The 15,343-nt window shown below is 44.1% G+C and overlaps 1 protein-coding gene across 3 annotated transcripts in view; it reads left to right on the forward strand.

Annotated features, from left to right (window-relative positions):
* Positions 1 to 2,613: 2,613 nt before the first annotated feature.
* Positions 2,614 to 15,343, forward strand: part of EVA1C (eva-1 homolog C) — a 40,054-nt gene continuing 27,324 nt past the window's right edge. The window contains exon 1 of one of the 3 annotated variants that reach the window (XM_065676809.1): positions 2,614 to 3,074. In XM_065676809.1, the coding sequence (XP_065532881.1) occupies positions 2,948 to 3,074 (127 nt within the window). In that variant the 5' untranslated portion in view covers positions 2,614 to 2,947. The remainder of the gene's footprint in view (positions 3,075 to 15,343) is intronic. The other 2 variants (XM_065676810.1, XM_065676808.1) reach the window with 2 other exon arrangements.

Genomic DNA, 15,343 nt, shown 5'->3' on the forward strand with positions numbered 1-15,343 from the left:
AAAGAGAGAAAAAGAGAAAAAATGGTCAATGCCATTTTAATAAATTCATGTCTTCAGTATCTGTTAGCTGCAGTGTCTGTAAGTTGTTCTCCTCCATAGGAAGGTTTCCCTAAAAGGCTACCTGCACATAGAACACTCAGCTGCCTCTCATGTTGTTATTCAACCTGCACTGCTTCAGCTCTCTGGAGGTTACCTAAAACATTTTGAACCTCTCCCAGTTCAGTCATTCTACTTGAAAACTGCCTTTGCCTTTGGGTTATACCTGCACAGTGCCAAAAACATTCCAGGCTCATTCCTGCACCACTGGATGGTCTTTTTCTTGCAGCACCACAGGGCTAGAAAAAGCAACATTATCTCATTGGAAAGAAAAGATTCACACGTTCTCACTAGGGAAACAGCCCCTCAGAATCTTCTGATTCAAAGTCTTTCAAGCATGAGAACAGGATATTTCTTAGTGGTTTTGGCATTTTATACGTTCTTTTGCATTGACTATGTGCTTGTCACAGATCCACTATCTACTCATAGTCACATATAGACTGAGTCGCCATCATTGACATCTGTCTTCCAGAAACTGATGAGCAGTACAGAGAGAAGGAGGTGGAACACATCCTGTTACAGCTATAGCAGGTAGCCTGGATATGAGATATTTCTCCATTGACTGTATAGGGAATGAGGGTCTGGCATCCTGAAGTCATACATCTGACTGCACTCACTTGAAGTTATGGTATAGAATCACAGAATGGCTTGGGTTGGAAGGACCCCTGAAGGTCATCTAGTTCCAGACACCCTCCACTAGACCAGGTTGCTCAAAGCCCACCCCGACGTGGTAGCTATGTAGTTATGTACATGGCAGGTGTGAAATTAGAGTAGACAAGTGAGTTCACTGTACTCATCAAAACACCCTTCTAGAAGATACATGCATGTCCCCCAAATGCTTTCTTTTATAGAGGGATAAAAATCTGTGCTACTTGTAACATTCTCCTGGCATTCATTTTTACCTTCAGTGGAACTGACCTATGACAGCAAGTGTCAGATTAAATGACCAGGTATGGCAAGATCAAGGGAAAAAATGAGAGAAGTAGGCAGAAGACTCCTACAAGTTTCTTTCCAGGGCATGGGGTAACCGATTCAGTCCAGGGCAAACACTGTCCTTGTCAGCAGCCAGAAGGAAAAACTTCACACACCTGGCAGAGTTACTGTTTGCTCTACTCATCCGTGTTTGCGGTCGTAGATGCTTGCTTGAGCTAATCCATTTTATTGTGTTATTTCGGCATCTTTGATCCCATTTATCTGAGTTCAGGAAGACTTAATGGAATGTCCCTGACCTCAAGCAGGTTCATGTGAAAGCTGGTTTCCTTTTATCTGCCCAAGACTGAGGAAGCATGACTATAACGTTTGTGTTATCCAGTAGTTGTTCTGTGTGTGAGGAGGGAGAGGAAAGAAAAGTGGATTCAGACTCAAACATGAAATTCAGGCTGGTCAAAGTTCAGTGTAACCTCCAGAAAGAGGTGCCAAAGTTTGGAAATTCAAATCTGGATGTGATCCAACTTCAGTTGGAGCAGGAAGAGATTTAACAGAATTAGTTTGGTTCCATCATCTCTCACCTACTTCTGTTTTTTTCAGGAGGAAGATCAGTGTGAACATGCATGCCAGGGTGTAAACAGCTAGATGTTCTTGCCTACCCTCTTTATACCTAAGCACAACCCTGGGGCAGAAGATGTTTTCATGCCCCGTTTCCAGTGTTGCTTCTAGGCTCTGTCCTGATGGCAGCTCTTACAGGAACTAGGAAATTAGTGTCCTGATTTATTCTCTTTAGTCCCTCCAGTACCTTAAAAGGAGCTCCAAACTGCATTTGAAGGTGGCTTAGCAGGTTGTAATGACAATCTGTTTGAACTTCTCTCTGGGTTACTTTTCAGTCTTACAAAAGATTTCAGGGAATAACCTGAACTCTTGTGAAGTAACTTCACTATGTTCTTTCACTCTGCAACCAAAGCTTTAAGCAAGCCTACACACTTTAAACTCGGCTATGCTGAACTACATGAGTCTTAAAGCTAAGGGCTGAGATAAAATGTTGTCAGACAACAACACGAGGAGAGGAAGCACAGAAAGGGAAAGTTTCTTTTGCAGCGTGGAAGAGGCAGTGCCATTTCTTACCACAGCTATTTGCCCACTGAAATCCCTCAACCAGAGCTCCTGCCAGGCGTGGCTGTCGGCTGGGTTTCCCCCGAAGACCTGGGAGCCAGTGCCTAGGAACAGGAGCCGGGATGGAGCGGCAGAGCTGGCAGGGTCCGGCAAGCGAGATAAGGAGGGCTGAAGGAGGGAAGGCAGCGAAGGAGTTGCGCTGCGGGGACGGGAAGCGATGGGGAGCACCTTACACCTGGCTTGGGAAAAATGCAAGCAGGCAAATGCTGTCACAAGTCGGGACAGTCCTTCAACCATTGCCAAGCAGGAATAAGGGAGGGGAAAATAAGTTAAAAATAAAGCCCTTTTCACGGCGTGTGAAGACGAAATCGTGCCCTTTCGCCAAGAGGGAGGTGCCGGGACCTCGAACTGCCCGGAGAGGGGTGGAGAGAGCCGGGGGAGGGCGGGCGAGGTGCAGCCGGGTCTGACTCAGCCCGGCCCGCACGATGTGCGCTGAGGGCAGTGCCAGGCACGGCGCCGCCGAGAAGCCTCTTCCCTTCCCCTTCCCCACCGCCCTCGCGGGCTCCCCCGCGGCGGCGACGCGCCTCCCGCGGCCCCACGCCGGCCGGGACCCCCTCCAGCCGCGGCCTCGGCCTCGGGCAAGGCCGCTCCGCCTTCCTGCTCCTCCCGCGCCCCGCCGCCGGTGCTGCCCCTCGGCGGAGGGCGCCCTGCGCTCCGGCGGTGGCGGTCCCGCCAGCCGGCACCGGCTCCATCATGTGAGGCGGCGGGCCTGCCCCCCCCGCCCCGCGCTGCCCTCAGCCGCACCATGAGGGACGGGGACGCGGGGCAGCACCCACGATGGAGACAGGTAGAGCCCGGGCGGCTCCTCCCCCTCCTCGCCTGTGTGATCCTCGTGTGCAGCGCCGAGGTGGCGGCGCTCGCCGATTTCTCAGGTACGGGGCGGGCAGCGGGAGGGCCGGGACCGACTAACGGTCACCCGGGACGCGGTGCCCGGAGCGGGAGACGTGAGGGGCGCGGCGCGGCGGGGTGGGCAGGAGGAGGGCACCTGCGTCCCACAGCCGGCCCCCCGTACCGCCTCGGGAGGAGAGCTCTCCTATCCCGCTCCCCCCCGGCCGTGAGGCGCGCCCCGTACCCTCGGACGGCACCCCCGACAGCCCCTCGCACCCCGGGCTGGCGCCGGCAGGAGATGCCGGCGGTGTCCGCGGCGGGAGGCTGCGTGCCGCCTGCGCTCGGACCCCGCCCGGCACTGCTCGGAAATGTGCGCATTGACCGGCGAGCTGCAGGCACGTCGTGTCCCAGGGCCGGGACACGGGCCTGCACCCAGGGGAGCACAGGCGCATGATTCAGATGTGCCGCGGCCGTGGCACCGTGCGAAGCAGGGCAGGAAGGAAGAGTGGGGGTGAGGTATTCCAGAGGGGTCCGGTGGGAAGGGACCCGAAGAGTTGGACTGCCAGGTTCTTGTCAGCTGCGCGGTGGAAAGCTGTGCGTGAACAGGCCAGGGCCTGACCAAAAGTGCGTGGAAGTCCCTGGAAAGATTCCCACTTTCTCCTGGAGACTTGGAGTCGAGCCCTGAGCGAGCCGTCCTTAACTCCGGTAGCGAGCAAATAATGCTGCGCTTCTCTCCGCTTGGAGGGCGTTTCGCCTTAGTAGCGCTGTGATGGTGAGAGTCACTTCAAAGTGAGCGGGGCACTAGCTGTCATTTGGAAATCAGGGGGGTGATCGCTGCGAGGGTGCTGTGTCGGTGCGAAGTGAAGTGGCTGTCGGAACTGGAAAAATGCCCTTGTTTTCGCTAGAACAAAGAAGCAGGTTTTATTTTCTGTTTGAGAAATCTGAGCTTTTGTGACTGTTCTTGTGCGCCAGGACATCTCGCTGCTGTTAGGAAGTTACTTAGAAGAGCGGTTTCACTCCTTGCTGTGTCTCACAGTAAGCACAGCATATTCCTGGCAGTTGCAAGCTTAAGGAGTTGCCCCTAGGGCAGAAAGCAAACGTTACCCTTAACGGGCAGAGCAGAACTTTCCAAAAGCCAGTCTAGTGCCCCGGAACAAAGTCAGCATATAATTAATAGTCCAAATGTGTTGTTACCCATATTCATATAGTTCATGTTAATACAGTTCCAACTGTTGGTGGTGGTTCTGTAAAAACCCTTTTCTCAACCATAAGAAAATACTGTTTGTGATTTTATTTTTGTGTCCAAGTTTGTAAGCCTGAACATTTCCAAGCAAGCAAACACCAAACATAAAGACCAGGATTATATACTTGGATAAACTAAGTTTCTCTTACTAGATTCCTTTCACATGTATAGGGCTTTTAGATGTTTGCTATCTCATTCTTTGGTGACTTTTTGGCTTAACTGCTGGCTCGTACATGTTAGTTTTGGAATCATATGGCAGTTCTCCACAAGAAAATAAAAAGTTCAAATTTTCCCTTTCAAATAGCCGCTGAGTTAAAAAATACCCCTCTAGTTTATCTAAGAAAGTTCCTCTCACAAAAGTCCATTCACTTTTCAAATGAAGTTATTTAGATAAGGTTATCCAAGATATGTTTCAGAAGTACAGCTGTATTCAGTATTCATTGTGTGCTGAAATTTCTAAACAGGTAGAATGACCAAGGTAAAATGTTTGTCTTGCCCCAGAGATCAGTATTAAAAGTGCCATGAGGAGAATTCCATCAATAATATGTAGAAAAGAAAATCAAATTCCAAAATTATTGCCAGATTGGGAAGTTTCCAGCCTGAACAAATTATGCTCACTTTTTCTTCTTACTTTTAACATGAGGATCTAATTCAGAATGACAGGAAAGACCACAGGGAGACGTTTTTTTGACTGCTTCAGAAGTAGGTGCTGTGGGCCAGGACTGTCAGAAGATGATAACCTGCAGTGCCATTCCCAGTCTGATTAATACCTGTTAGAGAATTACAAGCTCTGTAAGAACGGCTTTAAGCTGAACTTCTAGAGTTGCTGAATTTCCTTATTTGCTCCCCTCCTTAGCAGGAACAGCGACTTGATTTTCATAAGCTCTGTTGAATTTACATGAAAACAAATCTGCCCTGTTTAAAGGGGCAGCACCGAGCAGCTGACAAGGTGCAAGCCGCTCCTTGGGGATTATCCTGGTGGATGAGGAGTGGGGAGCTGGCTTCCCCCTGCTTTACCCACCACCTGCATTTTGTGCCTTCTGGAAGGGATCAGGTCTAACCCTGCCCTTCTGAGGGTGAAGCTTCCAGGGGGCAGGTTATAGGTTTCCATGTGCAGCCGAGGCCATAGCAAATGAAACAGATCTGCATCTTGAATGTGTTCTGCATGATTTGATCAGGTTCTGGGAATTTGGGCGTACACAGACAATTGGAAGGATAGTTGCTTGAATTTTCCCTGCTTTTCACAGATTTTAGGCTCAGATTATTAGGTGCATACTATTTTAGGTCATTGCCTTTTCTGCTCTGTGTGTTTCCAGCATCAGATCTCTACCTCAGCAGCCCAAGCTCTATTCTTCTCTCCTTCTCCCCCCACTCTCCCCACTCTGACAACTTTCTATAATCACTTCCCAGACTGCTGTCAGGTTGCAACAAGTGCACATGTAATCTTTACTGTTCTCTTCAGGTAGATATTAAATTGTGCTAGCTATTCTAACCTTCTCAGAGTCCATTTGTTAATCACAAGATTGCTTGCCTGTAACAACACAAAGGTGACCCCTCTTGGGGTCTCATGTTTTTGGCAAGGGGAGCGGGGAGCAGGGAACAGTATATATGGATAATGAAGGTTTGGGGTTTGGTGTGGGGTGTTTTTTTTTTTGTTGTTTTTTTAATGTTTGACTTGTATTTATTTCCCCATTTATAAAACTGCAGTAATTTTTTATGGATCACTTCACAGAAGGAGTACAGTATTTATCCCTCCCTTTTCATAAAAGAGAGGTTGGCAGCTCTGGCTGTGAGTAGAATCTCTTAATTTGGTTATTGCAGGTCAGTTGCTATTGTGGTTTTGTTATTACTCTTGCTTTTACAGGATATAGAGCTGCAGATTCTTGTCCTCATGTGTTTCTCAGTCTGGCTTTTAATTATGATTTAAAAAATGTTGGTATGGCATTTTTTAATTTCTTTTGGGTCCCGTCCCCCGTCCCCCCCTTTTTTGAGACATTTCTTCACTGTGCAATAACATTTTATGGCTTGGTATGGGAATTGGTATTTTCTAGGGAGAAAAAAATTCTGAAACAAGACTCCAACAGCAGTTCTAAATCGAACTATGGGGAGGACTCAGGGTCAGTAAGCAAAATTAGTTTCTCCTTTAAATAACAGGAGATCTTGGAAGTAAAGTAGTATTGATACACACAATACTTAAAGGACTGCATAATCTAACAGTTTGGTGGCAACAAAGAGCATATTTATTAATTGCATTGGTTATTGGAGGTGGAGGTTTGCTCTGAGATCTGCCATCCTCTGTGATTCATTTTTAAAAGTGGCATCCAAGCTTTTATGCCCGAATTTGAAACTGAAAGGTGAAGGTTTGGAAGAAAAGAGAGATTTGATCCGCAGTCCTTTCCTTAGATCTTCATGCATATTGGTTGACCCTGTAGCTAGGGAATTTTCTTCCCCTGGTGCCAACTCTTCAAAACACATCTAAAATAACTTTTCACCAAAATGTTTATTCATGTCCACAGTTTCATTCCTACTCAGCACTTGTCCTTGCACTGTTTTTCTCAGTGATCACTTGCAGCTTTCCTGTTTCAGATCAGGTCCCAGTCAAGGAGACTGAAGCCTGCTGTGAACTTTGCTAATTCTCTCATCTCTGGGAGCCAAAATCCTAAATACTCTGGACTCCCAAGGGGCTGTCAGAGGTGAATAGGGACACATTTTTTGTGTCAAATCAGGCCACATGACAGCTGTTTCCTCACAGCTCCTCCATGTTCAAGAACTGGTTCCCAAAACGGGCAAAATAAGGAGCTGGCAAAACCACCAAACTTATATACTATACTTAATTTACATACTACACATATATACTGTACCTATATACCTATACTGGTGCTATAGGAAGCTCATTTGTCTGCTACCACTGCTACTGAGGGAGAGTTGGTTTTGCTGGGGATGGTGGCATTTGCTGGGGAGTGTGTATCTTCCCAACAGCAGGAGTCACTGCTCCTGTGTCTCACCCCCCTGCCCTCCTTGCTAGCAGTGGGAAAAGTGCTCCGCTCTCCACTTGTCTCTCTCTGTCCTAGCCCTGCTCCTTCTCCCACCTTTTCCCCATCTGCTGTAAAAGTGAAATGAGCTCTTATCCATCGAGGAACAAGTTCCTTCTCTCTGGCAACACTGAAGAACACCCATTCACCTTTTTTTTTATGCCACTTTCTTCCTCCTCTTCTTTTCTCCATGCTACTTCGAGCTTAGGCTTTCTGCTGGAACTGGCCTCTTTTGCTCACTTCAGCAGTCAATCTCCCTTTCTTTACCTTAGTCCCAGCCAGGTTTTCTGGGCAGCTTTTAAGAAACGTGGCTGTAACCGAAGATCAAAAATGAAGTAGCTGTGTGATTGCATAACTGGCTGAAGAATGACTTTGTGGATGTGAACAAAAAAAGCAGCCACTGCTTAGGTAGAACTTTTGAATCTTTGTCTGCTGGTGTCAACTTTTCTTTCTTTTCCCAGAACAGTTCAGACAGAACTAAGCACTGCTTTAACTCCATAGACTTGCTCTTCTAACTCAACATCAGAAAACAAATGGATCTAATAAAAAAGCAAACCAGTTCACCCAAGAAACATAATCTGATCCTGTGGCCTTTCTGCATTAAAAGTTTCCATTAAGTTCTGTGGCATTCACCCATCCCAGATTCCCCTAGGCAAAAGGAAAGCAAACAAATGCTTCAAGAAATGCTTTGTTTGTAATAATGTGGCAGGATCAATCATGACCAACCGCAATGATGCAGAGGTTTTTTTGTTGGTTTTGTGTTGGCCAGATAAAATCCTGTATAATTTTCTTGAGTCAGTTCTGTTGACTCACCGTGGGAAGTGGAGCTTGACCAGGGTATTTAAAGAGGTGTTAAAAGGAGTGATGTCAGTGATGCATCATCTTGATACTGCCTTGTAGAACTCAAATGAAAATTTTGGTTGCTTTGTTTAAAGGAAACCATTTCATTTTACAAACATGTTTCATTTCAGTAATATGGGAGTTAAACCTCAAAGTGTGGTTTAAAGTTTCTCAAAGTGGAGCGAGTTTGGATCTGGGATTTGTTCTGTGGAACAAAGAGGCATGTGTCAGAAGTGACAGTTTAGATCATGGTGCTGAGATCCAAGATCTTGTTTCAGGCCTGTCTCTGCCCTTCCTCCTGCTTTCCTGAGGACATGTATTTTATGAAATCCCATTTTAGATGTGGATTTTGCCTAATATTTTTTTCTTAAATCCACTGAAAAGATTTAATCATCCTTGTTAGAGAAGTAAAAGTTCTGGTCCTATTAAGTTCCTACACATTTTGTGAGCATAAGCAGCTAGGCCCTAGCATCCCCCAGAAAGGGTACTGTTCCTAAAGCTCTCCCGAAGTGGGTTAAAGCATAGTGTGATGCTCCTACAACAACAGATGTTACAAAATTCAGGCATGAGACAAAACTCTGTAGGAAATCTACCTTCCTGAGCTCCACCGCTCAGAGACCGACATGTTTGAGTCTGTCTTTCAGGTTCTTACACCTTTGGGGCAGGAACTCTCTTTGTTCTCACTGTGCAATTTGCTGGTACCTGACACATCATATGTTATTTTTATTCAAAATAAATAGCAGGGATTAGCTTCCCCCTGCCTTCCTATTCCATCTGCTGCTGATTCCCTTCTTAGTAAGACAGAGCTTCCAGACAGTCTTAGCTTTATTAAAGAAAGGGTTACAGACCTGTTTCAAATAAATACTCAGATTTTGATGGAAGTGTCCCCAGACAGAGAAAACACTGTCTGACCAGTCACCAGTTATCAGAATTCCATCATCTGCCAACCATAATCTACAATTAAAGTGGAAATATTTTGCAATATTACCAAACAAAGAGAAAATAGTGTCTTAAAGGGAACTGAAGAGCAGAAGGAGGCGAGGTTGCGCTTTATTTGTTCAGCATTGGTGAGTCATTTCATCTGAATTTCTATGCATTTTAAGAGTTTTGTTTCAAAGGTCTATTGTGTGGCTTCTGGCAACAAATTAAATACCAGTGATATTTGGCTCTTAATTTAGAATTAATTTTAAAACATCACTCATAAGACTGATTGAAAGCCTGTGGTCACTGGAAGGATTCCCAAGGATTTCACTGGGCTTTGGAGAAGGGTCTCAACCCACAAGTATCTGTTTATTTTTCTTCATTGTGTTTGTTCTTGGATGGGAAGACAAGCATTAATTTTTCAGAATAATTTTGGCTTTTTGACTTTTCATTTCTTCAGGCTAAAACTGAGTTGGAGACAATGAAATGTTGTAGAGAAAACCATCAGGCTAGGAGGGCATTTTTTGCTTTTCTGGCTCGGACTTGCTGTACTATAAGCCATCACAACAGTGTAGGTCTGTGAGCGGCCAGAGGATGGACTTAGTGATTCAGTAGGCAAATTCCCTGATCTCTACTTTATCTGATATTCTGAGTGTCACGTATAAACAGGTGCACAAAAAAAAAAATGCAGAATTTGAGTTAGAGTTGTGTTTGCAAAACAAAACCTGTATTTTGTTTTCTGAGGAGCTGGCAATGAACAGTTCTCATGGCAATGAACCCTCTCAGGTTTGCATAGACGTTCAAGTTCATAAATCCAGGTTTTCAAAGAAATATAGTCCTGTAGTCCCTGAGGTTCTTCTGCTCTTAGTATTTGGGAAGATTATAACTTTGCTTTCTCTTGGGCATAATAATTCACACATTCTGTCTCCAGAAGCAGCTGCTGCCCGCTGAGCCTTTCTCTTGTTACTTCTTGTTAATGGCACTAGAAGAGGCTACTTTGTCTCCAATCAAAAGAAGCATTTTTTGCCAAGGGCAAAAGAGAGCCTTGCAGTCTCCATTAACAGTGTTGTACCGCTTGCGAGCATCTTAGGATACGAGGGAGAAAGTCGTCCTTTTCTACTGTAATAGATCCATATTAAGTCCCAGGACAAGTGTTTGTCCCCATGGCTTTATGGAACTGCTGAGAGTATAACTGACTCTAGCATGGAGTTTACCACAGACCAGAATCCTTGGGGTCAGTAGTAGTTTGCCTCTTCCTAGTGCAAGAGGAGAAGAAAGAAATAAAAAGAGAAAGTGAGTGAGAGAAAGGAAGTGCATAGGGATCTGTCTGATTTTTGAAGAAAACCATTGAGATACAATGAAAATAAGCATCACTCCTAGGAGACAGCACAGAGAAATATGAAACTAGATCTGAAGGAAACAGAGAACAGCTGTGGGAGGATGTGAAAGACAGAATAGGCAACTGGTCTGCAAATGCAGGACTCATGGATTTTCGCGCTCTGCCAAAATTTAATTCACATAACTACAAGTCCGAGCTGAGTGGCGTGGATATGAAGAGGTTCTGTGGTCCTGGAGAAACAATGCCCATCTGGCATAACCAGAAAGTTACAGGAGATCTCTACTTCATGATGTCTTGGTTTTGTTTTTCTAAGAAGAGCTCATGGCTTGGCTTCTTACATATACTGCCACTCACTGAATAGACCTTATTCACATACTAGAGTTTGAATGTGTTTTTACGCTCAGTTATCTGCTCATTACCTGGGTCTTTCCTCTGGCTTAAGTGCAACCAAGCTCTTTCTTAATTGCTCAGATTAAATCTTGCTCAGATCTAGTAGACAATGAAAAGTGGATTCAATAAGATGGTCATGATCCACATTATGATCCATGAAGCATGGCTATGAGGGAAAAATTAAGACAATTTCCTTAGGAAAGCGCACATGTTGATAAATCAGTTCTTAGAAACCTAACTGATGTCTTCATCAATGATGCCTGCTTTGATTACTATACTATCCCAAAAGCATTTTCATGTTTAACTCAAACATTTTGTTGTTGAAGACTTCATCTGTCATTAACGCCAGTGAAAACATTGCTCCATTAGCAGCAGGCTGATTAGTTGTCGAGTATAAGAATACTGTTTCTTCAGCAGCCAGTTGACTTTCAGCATGAGTCAATTAGATTGAGTAGGAAGTGATAGTTCTTAGTTTGACCTGTCAGCTCAGGCTTCAGCTTTCATGAAAATTGTAGGAACTTTATTTCTTTGAGCCCTCAGGTTTGAAACTGGCCACTGATAGTAAAAATTTTTAGTTGAGTAAGAAAATGCCAGATGGACATAGATCATGATCTCTTAAGCTTCATCTCCTTCAAAAATGGTCAACTCAAAACTCTCAAGGACTGATTCTAAGAAAAGCAATAGCTTTGGATGCTCTGAAACCAAACTGCATATTTGGAACTGGAAAGTTGGGATTTTTGTGGTCACTGGCTTATCAATGAAACTAGATTACCTCTAGTTTTTCTGAGAGAACATCTGTCGCCACATCAAAAAGGTTTAGATAATCTAAAAGCCACAGTGATTGTACAAAAATTCTTTTCCTTGCATAGCAGACCAGCTTTTCATGCCATCTCCTGCAGTCAAAGCAAACAGATGATTTTAGTAGGATAGCAGATACTTGTAAAGAGTATGAGTGTTGAGAGGAATAATGGGAAAAAGCACACTAAAAAAACCCTCAAGCAATGAAGGGAAATTAAGTCAAATAAGTGACTATGCAAGAAAGCATATGTTAAGCAAGTATGGATTTTCATGTGTATCTGCTGGGTGAATTTGTTATGCTCGTTTCTGGATAGTGAGCTGAATAAACAATGGTCCTGCCTAAGGATATTTCTTACTGTTAAAAGAGTGTAAGACCAAGTCTGGCTGGAATGACTCAGTGTGCTTACAAGGCACTTGAATGAAAAAGAATAAAATGATGGGGCAAGAAACAGTGTTGTGAATTTCAGAAACTGTCTTCCCTGGGTCCTCTGTTAGGATTACTAATTCTCAAAAAGAACTACCACAGAAAGAGCTACCCAAGTAAGAGAATAAACAGAATTACAAGAGGCAGATCCTTGCTTCTGTGGATGCAGCCAAATAGGTACTGTCATATCCATGCACAGAGCCCAGCAGTGATTATGCAGAAACCCTGAACAGCATCGTCTGTGGCATAGCTGCCTCTGAAGACCAGAGAGGGGTATGGCAGAGGGGATGGGGAGGAAACTTAGGGCTTAATTTCTTTTCAATGCTTCCTTCACAAACCAACAGAGGAAACATTGCTGGAGAAGTACTGCAGCTGGATCACAAATAACAGTAAATAGATTGATGCTTCTAATGGTGCTCATAGTAGAGTTTATAAACAATTCTGTTATCACCGCTTGAGATCTCTTCCTTCAAACTCGCCAATCTTGCTTGTGTATTTTTAATGACTGTTGGCACAATTCTTCATGAAACTGCGGGAGCTGATGTAGTTTTACCGAATGGATTAGCCTTCTGGGACTCCCACAACAATATGTGTGCTATTTCAATCTATTTTGATCTAAAATGGAATTGTGTGTCTTTAAAATGAGCCAGCAAATTGCTGCGCTAATTAAGCTAGATTGAACGATGCACAGGAACTAATATTACTAAATCTGTATATGAAGGCCCTATTCTGAGAATCCTCATAGTCTGTGTGCTACTCGGCTTCAGGCTCTAAAAATATTACATTGCAAAGCTGCTCTCTTGCCAAAAAGACATTACATCAGTCAACGCTGAGATTGCATTTAATATGTGCTAGGCATTAGACTCACAGCTTGAAATTCTGTTCTCCTTGATGCTTCCGTATGGTGACATTCATGCCAGAGCAGTGAGGCTGGGCAGAACGTACACATTTCTTTTTTACTCTAGTGCTGACAACTGAAAAAGGCCTTGTGTTAGTGTCCTCCACCATAAGGAAAAAATCCAGCAAATCTAAGTACCCTGTACTGTCTTGTGCCATACGTGAGAGATGTAACATATCTCTTGGCTGCCCACTTCCAAGCTTTTTGGTAGTCATTTTTTTTATACTTTCTAAGTTCCCAGTTCTTCAATATTTTTAAAAGAAAGAAATATCTTTCTGGATTTTCATGCCTACAGGTTCATTGTATTATTGTTGCTATTCAAAGCAATAACACCAGGAGCAAACGTTGCATATAAAAACTAGAACATTTTAAGAGCTCTGTTTCACACAAAGAGCTCTCTATTTACAACCTTTACTCTCTTAGGCCAGTTACTTTTGCCTGTCATTGTTATTACAGTTTATCAGTCCTCCTTTGCAACAAGAAGAGATCAGTAAGGGTTAAAGCTTTGTTCAGCTGCTCAGCCTCAGTGTTTTGTGTGTTTTTCTGGTGCTATGTTTCTTTATTTAAAGTTCTTTGTCAACACAGTGGATGCTGTGACTAATTTGGCTAATTCTGGAAGAAAGGATTACGCTTGGATTCTGCATTAGTGTTTTGAGTCTCAGTAAACGTTACAATGAGTGAGAAGTCTGGGTTAGGCAGACAGTTGGGTGGGATGATACCTTCTGGCCTTCAAATCAATGGGATCTGTTTGTTGCTCTATGATTCAGGCTTAACTTCTGAGTCAGTCCGTAACGTCTTGTACATCATTTTGTATGCAGAGCACCCCATACATTGCTTATGAATGTGTGTCTTGGATAAATGGGAAAGCTCCTGGTGGGGCTTTCACACAGAGACATGGAGATGTTACTGGGACACTGCAGTATTGCCAAGTTTTTCTAATTTAGGCAATTCTTACAGTAGCTGACTTCTTTTTAAAATAAAATTTCATATTGTTTTAAAGAAGAGTGACATTTAAGATTTTTGAAGAAAGAGGAAATCTATAGTCCTCATTGCAGAATAATGATTGAAAAAGTGACTGCCATAGCTAAACACCACCTCCTCCTCCATCACCCAACAATGCAGAAAACAAAGAAAAAAAGCCCTAACATTAGTTTCAAAACATTAAATCATCTAAGGATTTGTATAAGGGTCCATTTAATATTTTGTTTGCTCAGGGTAAGAAAGCCCATAACTAACAGGTCTTCTGGTTTCCCTGTCAGGTGCACACACAGCCATGGCCTCACTCCATCCAAGCCTGGGTGAACCATCATTGTGCTCCAGCCCTCCCCATGCTCTGATTTCCAGGAGAAGGGAAACTCCTTGTGTGCTGGCCAGAGGTGACTTAGCAATTGCTTCCCTAGCACACAGGAGACCAGGATTTAGAGGTGTGTTGTGGCCCAGGCACAGCCTTTAGCTCTCAGATATTTAAAAAAACCCAAGCAAACAAACAAAAAAAACCCATACAATTTTCTCAGAATTCAAGTCTAACAGATATTGATTAATTAAACAAATAAAACCTAAGAGGATCTGCACAACAAATAGTGCCCTGAAGTGTGGGTAGCCCAGGCAATGTGCTGGGCCAGTGCCTAAAAGTGACACAATCCTGCTGTCTGGTTTGGATGGTGACACAACCCTGCTGTCTATTTTGGATGACCTGATTTAATTGTGCCAGTTGGGAGAAATGCAGAAAAGGAAGCATGCCTCAGAAAGAGTGACAGACCCATTCAACTGTTACAATGCCCTCTCTTCTGATAATCATGGCTGCTGTTAATTGTACAGATAAGAACATATTTTCCCCCTAACCTTACATTGTCATTCAGCTGAATTTGTTGCCTCAGGGGAAGTGTGTTTCTGTACAGAATCTGGTAAAAAATATAGGGATACTTAAGGTCTCAAGAAGATGAAGCTTTCAACTAGGGTGACTACAAGGCTATGGTGCCCAGGAAAGGGGGGAAAGCAACTGTGAACTGCTCCCTCCTGCGCAAGCACCACTCCGGGACCAAGGTGAGAGGCAGTAACTGCTAAGAAAACTTTATTTGCTTGGTGAGCCACTGCAGACAGCACCCCAGCACATGAAGGAGGCCAGCGTGAGGAGAGGAAAGAGCCTGGAGTTTTTCAGAGAAGAGCAAGAGGAAAATGTGTCTTTTTGAGTGGGAATTCTTTCTCAGCATAGGCTGTGAGCAGCCCATTCAGCACCGCTCTTCGCAAAGGGCTGACCACTCCACCTGTGTCTATGTAGTCTGTGTGTATAGTAATAAAAAATGCAGGTTTATGTGGCCTGCCACATGAGACGAGCAATTTAGATGCTAGTACGTCACCACTCCTCTTATCAGAGAACATTAGGTTTCAGCCGATTTCCATTACTATTTTTATCCTTTATTGTGTGCAA

The sequence above is a fragment of the Lathamus discolor genome, chromosome 4 (assembly GCF_037157495.1).
Source record: "Lathamus discolor isolate bLatDis1 chromosome 4, bLatDis1.hap1, whole genome shotgun sequence".
Taxonomy (NCBI): domain Eukaryota; kingdom Metazoa; phylum Chordata; class Aves; order Psittaciformes; family Psittacidae; genus Lathamus; species Lathamus discolor.